A 15,256-nucleotide genomic window follows, 5' to 3' on the forward strand; every position below is an offset into this window, starting at 1 on the left:
AGTATAGATATTTATCTGTTATTATAACAGTATAGATATTTATCTGTTATTATAACAGTATAGATATTTATCTGTTATTATAACAGTGATTCATCAACTGGTGACTTACGTTTTAGCTTGTACGTCTACATAATCTCCAACGCGATAGTGCATAACAGACAGAGGAGTACCTAAAAAGACAAGCAATTAGGTTTTGAGAAAACATGATTAACTTATGTCTCACAAACAATTCCATAGTCTATTGAATTATCCTTTATAATCCTAATATATTTGACCTAATGAACACATACTTTACCAACACACTGTCACAGACGGTTCAGTTGATGTTGTCATGACTATGTTACTGACAGCCTTTTGCTACCCAGTCTTTATCTCTGTTGTGTCTGAAGTGAGGTTGTCAAACCAACGGACTTTTACTTACTGTTTACTTAAAACAATATTCGAATAGTTTAACCAGTAACCAGTTCAATGTCAACTTGATAATCAATAATAAACATAAATAATAAATGTCTGAAACAGTTTATAACAAATATTACATTGAAGGAAGATTACTGTAGACGACATAGACATTGACTTGCCTGATTGTATGGCTACCTCAGGTGTAACTTTGACATACCTTGTTGTATGGCTACCTCAGGTGTACCTTTGACCTACCTTGTTGTATGGCTACCTCAGGTGTAACTTTGACATACCTTGTTGTATAACTACTTCAGGTGTAACTTTGACCTACCTTGTTGTATGGCTACCTCAGGTGTACCTTTGTCATACCTTGGTGTATGGCTACCTCAGGTAACTTTGACATACCTTGTTGTATAACTACCTCAGGTGTAACTTTGACATACCTTGTTGTATGAATACCTCAGGTGTAACTTTGTCATACCTTGTTTTATGGCTACCTCAGGTGTACCTTTCTCATACCTTGGTGTATGGCTACCTCAGGGAACTTTGACATACCTTGTTTTATAACTACCTCAGGTTTAACTTTGACATACCTTGTTGCATGCCTACCTCAGGTGTAACTTTGAGACATTGACTTGCCTGATTGTATGGCTACCTCAGGTGTAACTTTGACATACCTTGTTGTATGGCTGCCTCAGGTGTACCTTTGACATACCTTGTTGCATGACTTCCTCAGGTACCTTTGACATACCTTGTTGTATGGCTACCTCAGGTGTAACTTTGACCTACCTTGTTGTATGACTACCTCAGGTAACTTTGTCATACCTTGTTGTATGACTACCTCAGGTGTACCTTTGTCATACCTTGTTGTATGGCTGCCTCAGGTGTAACTTTGTCATACCTTGTTGTATGGCTACCTCAGGTGTAACATTGACCTCCCTTGTTGTATGGCTACCTCAGGTACCTTTGACATACCTTGTTGTATGGCTACCTCAGGGGTAACTTTGTCATACCTTGTTGTATGGCTACCTTAGGTGTAACTTTGACATACCTTGTTGTATAACTACCTCAGGTGTACCTTTGACCTACCTTGTTGTATGGCTACCTCAGGTACCTTTGACATACCTTGTTGTATGGCTACCTCAGGTACCTTTGGCATACCTTGTTGTATGGCTACCTCAGGTGTACCTTTGACCTACCTTGTTGTATGGCTACCTCAGGTGTACCTTTGACCAACCTTGTTGTATGGCTACCTCAGGAGTAACTTTGACATACCTTGTTGTATGGCTACCTCAGGTGTAACTTTGTCATACCTTGTTGTATGGCTACCTTAGGTGTAACTTTGACATACCTTGTTGTATAACTACTTCAGGTGTAACTTTGACCTACCTTGTTGTATGGCTACCTCAGGAGTAACTTTGACATACCTTGTTGTATGGCTACCTCAGGGGTACCTTTGACCAACCTTGTTGTATGGCTACCTAAGGAGTAACTTTGACATACCTTGTTGTATGGCTACCTCAGGAGTACCTTTGACATACCTTGTTGTATGGCTACCTCAGGGGTACCTTTGACCAACCTTGTTGTATGGCTACCTAAGGAGTAACTTTGACATACCTTGTTGTATGGCTACCTCAGGAGTACCTTTGACATACCTTGTTGTATGACTCCCTCAGGTGTACCTTTGACATACCTTGTTGTATTGCTACCTCAGGTGTAACATTGACATACCTTGTTGTATGGCTACCTCAGGTGGACCTTTGACCTACCTTGTTGTATGGCTACCTCAGGGGTACCTTTGACCAACCTTGTTGTATGGCTACCTCAGGAGTACCTTTGACATACCTTGTTGTATGGCTACCTCAGGTACCTTTGACATACCTTGTTGTATTGCTACCTCAGGTGTAACATTGACATACCTTGTTGTATGGCTACCTCAGGTGTAACATTGACATTCCTTGTTGTATGGCTCCCTCAGGTGTACCTTTGACCTACCTTGTTGTATGGATACCTCAGGTACCTTTGACATACCTTGTTGTATGGCTACCTCAGGTGTAACTTTGACCTACCTTGTTGTATGGCTACCTCAGGTACCTTTGACATACCTTGTTGTATGGCAACCTCAGGTGTACCTTTGACAACCCTTGTTGTATGGCTACCTCAGGTGTACCTTTGACCTACCTTGTTGTATGGCTTCCTCAGGTACCTTTGACATACCTTGTTGTATGGCAACCTCAGGTGTACCTTTGACAACCCTTGTTGAATGGCTACCTCAGGGGTACCTTTGACCTACCTTGTTATATGGCTACCTCAGGGGCAACTTTGACATACCTTGGTGTATGGCTACCTCGGGTGTACCTTTGTCATACCTTGTTGTATGACTACCTCAGGTACAATTTTGACATACCTTGGTGTATGGCTACCTCAGGTAACTTTGACATACCTTGTTGTATGGCTACCTCAGGTGTAACATTGACAATCCTTGTTGTATGGCTACCTCAGGTGTACCTTTGACCTACCTTGTTATATGGCTACCTCAGGTGCAACTTTGACATACCTTGGTGTATGACTACCTCAGGTACAATTTTGACATACCTTGGTGTTTGACTACCTCAGGAGTAACTTTGACATACCTTGTTGTATGGCTACCTAAGGTTTAATTTTGACCTACCTTGTTGTATGGCTACCTCAGGTGTACCTTTGTCATACCTTGTTGTATGACTACCTCAGGTACAATTTTGACCTACCTTGTTATATGGCTGCCTCAGGTGTACCTTTGTCATACCTTGTTGTATGACTACCTCAGGTACAATTTGACATACCTTGGTGTATGACTACCTCAGGAGTAACTTTGTCATACCGTGTTGTATGGCTACCTCAGGTGTACCTTTGACATACCTTGTTGTACGGCTACCTCAGCTAACTTTGACATACCTTTTTGTATGGCTACCTCGGGTGTAACTTTGACATTCCTTGTTGTATGACTCCCTCAGGTACAATTTGACATCCCTTGGTGTATGACTACCTCGGGAGTAACTTTGTCATACTTTGTTGTATGGCTACCACAGGTGTAACTTTGAAATACCTTGTTGTATGGATAACTCAGGTGTATCTTTGACAAACCTTGGTGTATGACTACCTCGGGTGTAACTTTGACATAATACCTTGTTTTATGGCTACCTCAGGTGGAACGTAGACATACCTTGTTGTATGACTTCCTCAGGTGTAACTTTGACATACCTTGTTGTATGGCTACCTCAGGTAACTTTGACATACCTTGTTGTATGGCTGCCTCAGGTACAATTTTGACCTTTGATCTGTAACTTTGACCTTTGACCTACCTGGCTGAATGGCGGCGTTAGGTGTAACCAAGAACCGTGTGAGTTTTCTCTTAGGTGGTACGCCTGCCTCCAAAAATAAGTTGTTGTATTCTTTTCTGAACTGCAACAAGATAATATCACACCTGGTGATAGATAGCACACTAAAACATCCCCAGGAAAAGCTGACAGTGGTTTTATCTTTGTTTTCATAATCATGCAATTTTCTGTAGATAATTGAATCAACTATCACAATGGATACCAATCAATTGCAAATTTCAGAAACAACGGAAAGAAGAAGACACTATCATCAATACCCTACTCTTTGAGCAGTAGTGGAAGCCCTTTAGGGATGTAGAATATTTACACAACTGTGAAGGGTGCAGAACGCTTCAGAAATCATTCAAACCATATATAAAAAGCAATGGTGTAAACATGAAAAGTAATTTAAATGCTACAAATTGATGAACACTATTAACTTGACAATACTTTTTTTTAAAACACTATAATCTATGTAGAATTTCTAGTTACCTAGATATTGATAAAAACAATTCTTTTCAGCATGATATAACTGTGTAAAATGTAGATCAAATTCAGCATCTCTAATATGAGTTTGATAGAGCAACCCTAGATACATCTTTAATGCTAGTATAATCCATTATACAGATACAAAATACTCACTTCTTGTGGAGTGGCGCTGAGTGCCCCCACCACCACAGCCCCAAAATTCTTCCAGTACGGAGTACTTCCTACTGACGCATTGAACTGGTGTGGTGGTATATACCGTATCACATGATTGTCAATAATCTACAAAGTAAAAATAATTCTCATCTTGTAACAGTAACAACATACGAAGTATATCAACTCATAATTCCACCAGCTGGATGCCAGCAACTCGCAGATTTATGTCAGGGCCACAGAAAGTTTGCAGCATTTAGGTACTGTAAAAATATAACCGAGTCTAGTAGAATTTCATAAAATCTGCCTGCGGGCTAGCACTCAAAATGTGAAATTTTACACCCCTGTTCTGTAATTTAATCAAATCATCATAGCAAGCATTATAAAGTCAGTCAATGTGGCCTGCACTCAGCAACTGTTTTGTTATAGCTCATTTTAGAGAAAGTCATTTTGTTTTTAAAGTTAACAGCCCCGTATATTATCAAGCTACAGATTGAATATCACGCCTCTGACATGAGAACAAATGATCATACAAAGTTCAACTTCTAATGAATGCAAAGAACTGCATTTTGAGCATGATGCGCCAGAGATCAAGGTCAAAATGGCTATAAATAGAATTCTTCTTGTCCAGATGTTAAGTTGAGATCACATAACCATACAAAGTTCAAACTTGGTGTGTGGGTTGTCTTAGTGGATGCAAAGAACTGTTTGATTTTGGTTGTGGTCTACCAGAGGACAACGTCGCTAATGCTAAAAACAGAAATTTGCTTCTTTGTATTTGTTCCAAAAATAATTTGGTGTGTTGGCCTGTCCTAGTGGATACAATGAACCGTATTGACTTTGAGTATGGTGTGTCAAAGGTCAAGGTCACCAATACTAAATACAATTCTGCTTGTCCACATAACTTTGGAACAAATGATCATACAAAGTTCAAACTTGATGTGTGGGTTGTCCTTGTGGATGCAAAGAACCGTGTGTAGTTTGCCGAATGTCAAGGTCACAATGCTGCTGAAGGTCAAGGTCACAATGCTAAACACAGAGTTTTGCTTTATTTTGTTTGTCCCGATAATAACTTGTAAATAGGTGATTGTTCAAAGCCTGCATTTCATATGCAGAGAATGGGTAGCCTGCCCACATAGAAATATTGTAAAACAGATTGCACAGATATGTGCACAATTTCCTGTCTTTCTTAAACACAAATCCATGATGGGTCCATAGCAAATCCTGATCATTACCTTTCCCAATGATCTCAATGCAAGTCAGAGTTAACTACTTGATAAGCTTCAAAGCACTTTCTCCAGCAAGCTATAGGCATCATATTAATCTAGGTACCATGGGTACTTGGAAAAAGTTCTGTGAATATTTGAACATTTTGATCTATATGACCTTGAATGTGTATTAGGGTAATTGTTTGAATGAGTTGATAGCCCTACACACATCAAGCAGAAGATCAGATATCGGTTATCTTGGTGGCTTAGATCAATATAAGTAGTTTGAATGTTTCTACCCTGACTTTGATGAAGTTGGGGATATATGGTATTTGCTTGGTCTGTCCATCCATGCATGTTTCCCTCTGTGCTGGCTGGTTTCAAGAGCATTTGGTCATCAAACTTTGTGTATAGGTACATCATAGGAAACGGATGAGTTGCATCCTAAAATGAGGTCACTGTGATCTCAGTTTCACCTTTGACCTTGACCTCAAGTGCTCAAATAAGGGTTTCTGGAGCATATCTCAGCCACTGTTTTGTTAATTGTCATCCAACTTTATAGGTACATCATGAAGAGGTGGTGTGCCACATCCTAAAATGAGGTCACTGTGATCTCAATTTGACCTTAGACCTTGACCTCAAGTATTGAAATAAAATTAAGTGTAATTCAGGTTTCTACAGCATATCTTAACTACTGTTTTATGAATGGGCCCCAAACTTTGTAGACAGGCAGAGAGTGAAGCCCACACTTCAAACTAAATCTACTTTTTAACATATTTGACCCTTGTGACCTTGAATGGGGGTTTATTAAATCCCTGCAAGCTACATGACTGCTTTGACCTAGAATAATGCACAAGGGCATTTTCCCCAAAACTTTGTAGCACTCCATGCAAACAAGATACTGACCATATACCCGGATCTTAGTTAGGTCCTTCAGAAGAAGTCATTTGAGTATTTTTTACTCATGGCTGATTATACATATTACCTGGTAAAGTGTTGTTTGTAATTGGATGATTATATATCTTACCTGGTAAAGTGTTGTTTGTAATTGGCTGATTATATATATTACCTGGTAAAGTGTTGTTTGTAATTGGCTGATTATATATCTTACCTGGTAAAGTGTTGTTTGTAATTGGCTGATTATATATCTTACCTGGTAAAGTGTTGTTTGTAATTGGCTGATTATATATCTTACCTGGTAAAGTGTTGTTTGTAATTGGCTGATTATATATCTTACCTGGTAAAGTGTTGTTTGTAATTGGCTGATTATATATCTTACCTGGTAAAGTGTTGTTTGTAATTGGCTGATTATATATCTTACCTGGTAAAGTGTTGTTTGTAATTGGCTGATTATATATCTTACCTGGTAAAGTGTTGTTTGTAATTGGCTGATTATATATCTTACCTGGTAAAGTGTTGTTTGTAATTGGCTGATTATATATCTTACCTGGTAAAGTGTTATTTTGGTTTGTACACCACTTTTCGTCCACTGTAACATGGTTCCAAGCTTCAATCCTAAAACACCAGTTCTTCGTGTGCTAAAAATGAAAAAATAATACCTGTTCTTTCTTTGTTGAAATCATGACCTAATACATTAAAGATTCAATTAAACATATTTCTGTAAACCAAAATAAACACCATCATATCATCATCATCGACTTCACTGAAATCCTCTTCATCAGCATCGTCATCATCATCAAAATCATCAAAACCAAAGTAATGAAAAATCATCCTCATAATCATCTTCATTCTAAAAATCATCCTCATCCTCAACTTTTTATATGTATTTCCTCCTTATATCTATATGATTTGGGTAGATAAATAAAATATGAAATTCATCATGAATCTCTAAAAGGTCACGATCTATTCTTTTACGTTTGATTCCATTTTCCTCTTGGCCAAGGGTCTTCCTTGAGAGGACTTGGGAGGTCTTTAAACTTGTTTTTGACTATTTCCTTGAGGAATTCTCGGTTCTGCCACGTCAGCTGTTCGTCTGATATATGCGTCTCCTTCTTGACATGCCAGCCAGGTGGTCTACTAGTACGCTTCCTCCCCCGCACTTGTTGATGGCAGGTCAGTATCCTGTTATAAATACAGACAAAGATACAAGTCAGTATCCTGTTATAAATACAGACAAAGATACGGGTCAGTATCCTGTTATAAATACAGACAAAGATACAGGTCAGTATCCTGTTATAAATACAGACAAAGATACAGGTCAGTATCCTGTTATAAATACAGACAAAGATACAGGTCAGTATCCTGTTATAAATACAGACAAAGATACAGGTCAGTATCCTGTTATAAATACAGACAAAGATACAGGTCAGTATCCTGTTATAAATACAGACAAAGATACAGGTCAGTATCCTGTTATAAATACAGACAAAGATACAGGTCAGTATCCTGTTATAAATACAGACAAAGATACAGGTCAGTATCCTGTTATAAATACAGACAAAGATACAGGTCAGTATCCTGTTATAAATACAGACAAAGATACAGGTCAGTATCCTGTTATAAATACAGACAAAGATACAGGTCAGTATCCTGTTATAAATACAGACAAAGATACAGGTCAGTATCCTGTTATAAATACAGACAAAGATACAGGTCAGTATCCTGTTATAAATACAGACAAAGATACAGGTCAGTATCCTGTTATAAATACAGACAAAGATACAGGTCAGTATCCTGTTATAAATACAGACAAAGATACAGGTCAGTATCCTGTTATAAATACAGACAAAGATACAGGTCAGTATCCTGTTATAAATACAGACAAAGATACAGGTCAGTATCCTGTTATAAATACAGACAACGAGGTAGATGAAGAAGATGGGAGGATACGTAAAGAATGTAAGAAGATGTTCTCTGACCCGTGTGACATTCCAACACCTTGTCGTACGGGTCGGAGATTGTGAATGATGTAGATCACATCACTGCATTAAATGTCTTGGAAAGACAAATGAGGAATACAGGATCCTGTTATTAATAAAGACAAATGAGGAATACAGGATCCTGTTATAAATAAAGACAAATGAAGAATACAGGATCCTGTTATAAATAAAGACAAATGATGAATACAGGATCCTGTTATAAACAAAGACAAATGAAGAATACAGGATCCTGTTATAAATAAAGACAAATGAGGAATACAGGATCCTGTTATAAAAAAGACAAATGAGGAATACTGGATCCTGTTATAAATAAAGACAAATGACGAATACAGGATCCTGTTATAAATAAAGACAAATGAAGAATACAGCATCCTGTTATAAATAAAGACAAATGAGGAATACAGGATCCTGTTATAAATAAAGACAAATGATGAATACAGGATCCTGCAAACGTCCGACTACATGTGGTTCTGTGTTTAATGCAGGGAAATCGTCAAGAAAAACATTGTCACCGCTAGAAAAATTGAGGAAAGGTGCAAAGCTTTCTTGCAGGACTATGAAAAAAGGATCTCCACTCTAGAGGAAACAGTAACAACAAAATGTGACGAGGATGCAGTACGCAGAATAATAAAAGAACAGAGAGAATCGGAACAGATAAATCCAGTCGAATGGCCAAAACCACAGGAAGCAGATAAGTCCAGGATGCATAAGAACATATAACTTAAATGTAATGTCAGTCTCCGAGAGTATGATGTACATGTAGACAAGTCTACACGATTAGGAAAATTCAACAAAGACATCACAGAGCAACAAAGAAAAGGCAGGCCATTACTGGTATCACTGGGCAATCTGGATGCTCAGCAAGCATTTTTCAGAAATATAAAGAATCTTGGTGTCGAAGACGAATTCAAAAATAAGTAACGACCTAACAAGAGCTGAGAAGGAACAGGAAAAGCAACATGGCAGCAAGCCAAAAATAAACAAAACTCATGGGGGGAATTCACCTACAAAGTCAGGGGCGCACCATGGGCCAGGAAAGTAACCAAAATACGGATCACAGACGGCCAGGTAGAATAGAAACAGACTGTAGATCTAAATAATAATAGGGAAATTCAACATAAGCTAAAGTCAATTAATAATTTAAAATGTATGTACACAAACGCTGACCAACTGAGGAACAAAATGTCAGAATTAATGATACAAAACCAGATTATATTAATTAGCTAACTGGAATTACTGAAGTGAAAGCAAAGAACAGAACACAGGACATGAAAGCAACAGAATACAATATAGACGGGAACACAAACTACAAAATGTTCAGCAAGAATATTGAAAACGCGGGGGGCAGGGGAATGTTATTTTTAATTAATAGAGATCTTAAGACTGAAGAAGTGAACATGGCAACATCATTCCAGGAGAACCTGTTTGTAGCTATTAGTACCAGCAATAATACCAAAATCTGAATAGGTCAGACTCTGGATCAGCAAATAACATCAAATTACAAGACCTTTTAGAAGAAGCAGCTAATAAGGGCTGTGAACAACTTTTTATAATGGGAGACTTTAACTTTCCAGGAATAAATTAAGAGTCTTGGAATACTAGAGGAGAAAGTACAGAAACAAAGGAATACAAGTTCACAGAAAAGCTACAAGACAACTTCCTTTTCCAACATGCATACAAACCAACAAGATGGTAAGGAGGAGACAATCCTAACATTTTAGATATATTAATAACCAATGATGAAAACTCGCTATCAAGAATTGAATACCAAAGTGCACTTGGCAAGTGATGACTGCGTTTATACATTGTTACATGCAATATTAAAGTTAATCTGTAACGTAAAAGGAAAACTTGCTACAATAAAGCTAACTATGCCACAATCAATGTTCAGTTAGACAAAATAAAATGGGATGAAGTTATAAAAAATTCTATCAGCATCATTGAATACTGGATCGTTTCAGGCGTTTACTAATAGAAGTAGAAGTAAAGCATGTACCAGCACAGATCATTACCATAGGACGAAACAACCAGCAAAGATCATTATCATAGGACGAAACAACCAACAAAGATCATTACCATAGGACGAAACAACCAGCAAAGATCATTACCATAGGACAAAACAACCAACAAAGATCATTACCATAGGACGAAACAACCAGCACAGATCATTACCATAGGACGAAACAACCAACAAAGATCATTACCATAGGACGAACCAACCAGCAAAGATCAATACCATAGGACGAAACAACCAACAAAGATCATAACCATAGGACAAACCAACCAGCAAAGATCATTACCATAGGTAGAAACAACCAACAAAGATCATTACCATAGGACGAAACAACCAGCAAAGATCATTACCATAGGATGAAACAACCAACAAAGATCATTACCATAGGACAAAAACAACCAACAAAGATCATTACCATAGGATGAAACAACCAACAAAGATCATTACCATAGGATGAAACAACCAACAAAGATCATTACCATAGGATGAACAACCAACAAAGATCATTACCATAGGACAAAACAACCAACAAAGATCATTACCATAGGACGAACCAACCAGCAAAGATCAATACCATAGGACGAAACAACCAACAAAGATCATTACCATAGGATGAAACAACCAACAAAGATCATTTCCATAGGACAAAAACAACCAACAAAGATCATTATCATAGGATGAAACAACCAACAAAGATCATTACCATAGGAAAAAAACAACCAACAAAGATCATTACCATAGGCTGAAACAACCAACAAAGATCATTACCATAGGACGAAACAACCAGCACAGATCATTACCATAGGACGAAACAACCAACGAAGATCATTACAATAGGACAAAACATCCAGCAAAGATCATTACAATAGGACAAAACATCCAGCAAAGATCATTACCATAGGACGAAACAACCAGCAAATATCATTACCATCGGACGAAACAACCAACAAAGATCATTACCATAGGACGAAACAACCAACAAAGATCATTACAATAGGACGAAACAACCAGCACAGATTTCCTGAAGACGGAACAACAAAGGGTGCCATTAAAAAGAAACATTCCTTATCTAAGAAGACAATAAGAAATAAACAGCAACAAGGATCGAGTATAATAAAGTCAGAAACAAAGTAAAGTCATTAACTCGTATTGCACGAAAAGCCAAAATGGACCCTAAAGCAATCTGAAACTATATAAAATCAAAATCAACTACTAAATCCAATATTGGAGAGCTCTACTCAAACCCAGAAGACGAAAAGTCAGCAAAATTCACAAAGGACAAAGATAAAGCAGATAGACTTTGTACGTTTTTGAGTAATGTCTTTGTGAATGAGGAGGAGAGTGGAATCACACCATGACTGGACGAACTCATCCAGTGTTTCTTAAAAACATTGCTGCAGCAATAACATGCCCACTGACGAAAACTTTTCAACCAATCGCTGACAACAGGAACTCTACCAGATGACTGGAAAAAAGCCTGGGTTTGTGCCATCTTTAAGAAGGGTGCGCAGCAGGAAACTACCGGCCTGTGACTTTTACATCAGTCATATTCAAATTCTTGGAATCCGTCATAAGGAAACACATAACAAAGTTCACGAGAAATTACAATTACTTTTTGAAGAAGCAGTTTGGCTTCATATCTGGAAGGTCAACTTCCTTTCAACTTTTAGAAGTGTTGGATAAATGGACAGAGGCTCTGGATAAAAGACAGAACATCGATTGTATATATATGGACTATATAATCGGCTTATAAGTAAATTACATTAGTACATTGTATAACTTCTCAGAACAAATAATTTCTTGGATATCAACATTTTTAAAAGGTCGGAAACAGAAAGTATCAGTAAACGGCGCGGACTCTGAATGGACTGATGTCACATCGGGAATCCCCCAAGGAACTGTTCTCGGACCTTTGTTGTTCGTCATATTTGTAAATGATCTTCCAAGCTCGGTCCAGTCAGAAATGTATCTATTTGCTGATGACACCAAGATTTTTAAAATAATAAAAAACAGAGAAGATAGTGCGTATCTCCAAAAAGATCTAGATACAATGCGTAAGTTGGGCGACACATGGCTACTTAAAATGCATCCTGACAAGTGCAAACACATGAAATTTGGTAAGGAGACAACCCGAGGACAAGAAACCCCCGGACCAACCTACAGATATCATCTCTATGGGAAAATCTTACAATCACCCAGGACAAAGATATGGGGGTTATCATAGACTCCGATTTATCCTTTGATAACCACATAAGTGAAAAAGTTAAAAAAAAAAAAAAAAAAAAAAACCCCATTTTTNGTTTGCACCTCTCATAAGAATATTCCAATTCATGGATCAAAGGTTGTTTGTTCCATTATACAAATGCCTAGTATGCTCACAATTGGACAACACGAGCACTGTGTGGGCACCATACCTAAAAAAGCACATCGATGAGATAGACGGAGTGCAACGAAGAGCAACCAAGATAAATAGAGGACATGTGGAAGATTAGCCTTTGGCTAAACATGTATTTTATCCTCAATAAATAAAGTTTATCATTATTAACAGGAAATACTCCAGCTACCAACATTAGTCTTCAGAAGAATAAGAGGAGACATGATCAAACTATATAAAATTATTAATGGAGTATACGATCATGCTAAGGAAAAACTCATTTTTCAATAAGATCAGCATCAACATGGAATAAACTACCTGAATATGTTACTTCAGTAAATAATGTTAACAAATTTAAAAATGAACTAGTCAACCACTGGAAAAACCAAGAACTTTTTTTAAATTACAGAGCTGCAATCATATAATTATCAAATTATTTATATTATATGCAATACTTTGTATGTATTTTTTGAGTCTGGTATAGAGGGCTTATGAACCCTGAACCCTAAATAAACTTATCTTATTTTAATTGTGTGTACTATAGATATACGGCCATATGCGGGTACGCACTGTGAACACATGAAATGTAAATATGCAGCCTTACCTTTTACCTTTACCAGAAAAAAGCGAAACAGGCACAATTAACACAGGTAATTAAGTCTGGTTGTGTTTTTATTTCTGTCAATAATCGATGATTCCTCATCGACAATGACTCCAATCAATTGACTCCATCATATTAGTTACTCATTTTAATCATGTGTAATATGCATTGAAGAATTAGATAAAGTACAAAATATACCGATCGGATATTAAACACGTATACTATTTACTATCTTTCACTCAAGCCTTCCGAAATTATTTATACACTGTATAAATATAAATCGATCAACTGATTTTCCCATATCCCAAATATGTTAATCACACACCTGGGTGATCTTTTGTCCAATCGCATAGTTGCGAACAAGGTGCGTACGATGTATGCACAGTAATTTTGGAGCGTTGTGCGATCCCACAACTATAGCAGCCTGATTTGCCGGTGCTCCAGTATCTGATTTAGGCCTAGGGTACATTCGCGTATCCAGTTGTAACGATTTAACCTGTATTGTAAAGAAAACGACAGGCACAGATATGGACCAAGGCTGACCTCAGGAAAATTAGGCACATGTAGGTTGAGTGGTCCAGACGTACCTGACCGAAACTAAAATGCTGACTATTGCTAGTTTAAGTTATTTATTTCTAAAACAATGTCAAGCCACATGTAGTTTTTAATATAAATTATGTAATTCAGTTGACACGTAAAAGTAGGGCATAATATTCTTGATACATTGTTTTTTATTCTCCAAACCTGTGCATTTTAGCTCTGCTTATAGAACGATCCAAGTGCGTTCGTTTATCGTGAAATATTTCTGCGCCACACATACCGTTTCAACTAGGATACGCGAATGTAGCCCTAGTGAACTAATAAAAAAAATTGTAATGACAGTTCATCAAATGAAGCTTTTTATATATAGCAGGATTTTCGTATTTATTATATAACTACCCGCTGAGGAGGCCATACCTATTGCATATTATTAATGAAACAAATAAAGGGATAGTTGGTGTACAGAAAACGGCACCATCTCCAGTTTGGGGAAAACCATCAACTTGCGTATATACGCAAACTAGCCTATTATACGCAAGTTGGGGTATGGATTTGTTACTAAAAATAACCCAAATCGCTTTAACAGTAACTTTTGCAAGATATAATTGAAAATCGCATTAATTTACGACATGGTAAATTATTATTTTTTGCTAAAAGATGTTGACTGAAAGCGTTGGCTACTTAGAAAGTTGATGTAACTTTACCAGAAGTATTGCATCTATTTTTGGTACTTTCCCACATGCAAATAAAGTTTATTTTTGCATTTGTATTATGTTTCATGAAAGAATAAATGCGACTTGGACTAACAATTTGAAAAAGTTAGGATAAAAGTGATTTTGGCTATTATAATAGGCGAGATTGCGTATGATACGCAAGTTAGTGGTTTCCCCCGACCTGATCTCAGGCCAAGGACATTTTTGTCGCAAGTGTTAGACTGTCTTTGATAAGATTTCGTGCCAAATAAGCTAATTAACAAAACCAATAATGCGGATGAATATGGTCATACGTTACCTGGATGTCGACACGACGTTCTTAAACAAAACACTTTGAAAACTACAATTTGATGCGGTGGCAAGCACCTGTCCGGCTTTCGCCATGGAGGCCGCCATTGCTATACCGCTTACAGCCAACAAAATAAGAACTACCTTCTACTATAATATCCCATTGATGACATCTAAAGATATTTTGATTATCATCATATGATTTGTTAAGTGTTTGAACATAT

General features: G+C 37.3%; 1 protein-coding gene across 1 annotated transcript in view; it reads right to left on the bottom strand.

Moving 5' to 3' along the window:
* The window catches only part of LOC110443968 (39S ribosomal protein L3, mitochondrial-like), a 25,255-nt gene extending 10,108 nt beyond the window's left edge, over positions 1–15,147 (bottom strand). The window contains exons 1-6 of the mRNA XM_021488425.1: positions 15,043–15,147; positions 7,478–7,684; positions 7,050–7,140; positions 4,398–4,523; positions 3,741–3,840; positions 110–170 (exon numbers count right to left, since the gene is read on the bottom strand). Coding sequence (XP_021344100.1) covers positions 110–170; positions 3,741–3,840; positions 4,398–4,523; positions 7,050–7,140; positions 7,478–7,684; positions 15,043–15,140 — 683 coding nt within the window. The 5' untranslated portion in view covers positions 15,141–15,147. The remainder of the gene's footprint in view (positions 1–109; positions 171–3,740; positions 3,841–4,397; positions 4,524–7,049; positions 7,141–7,477; positions 7,685–15,042) is intronic.
* Positions 15,148–15,256: the final 109 nt, after the last annotated feature.

Source organism: Mizuhopecten yessoensis, unplaced genomic scaffold (assembly GCF_002113885.1).
Source record: "Mizuhopecten yessoensis strain PY_sf001 unplaced genomic scaffold, ASM211388v2 scaffold1961, whole genome shotgun sequence".
Lineage (NCBI taxonomy): Eukaryota > Metazoa > Mollusca > Bivalvia > Pectinida > Pectinidae > Mizuhopecten > Mizuhopecten yessoensis.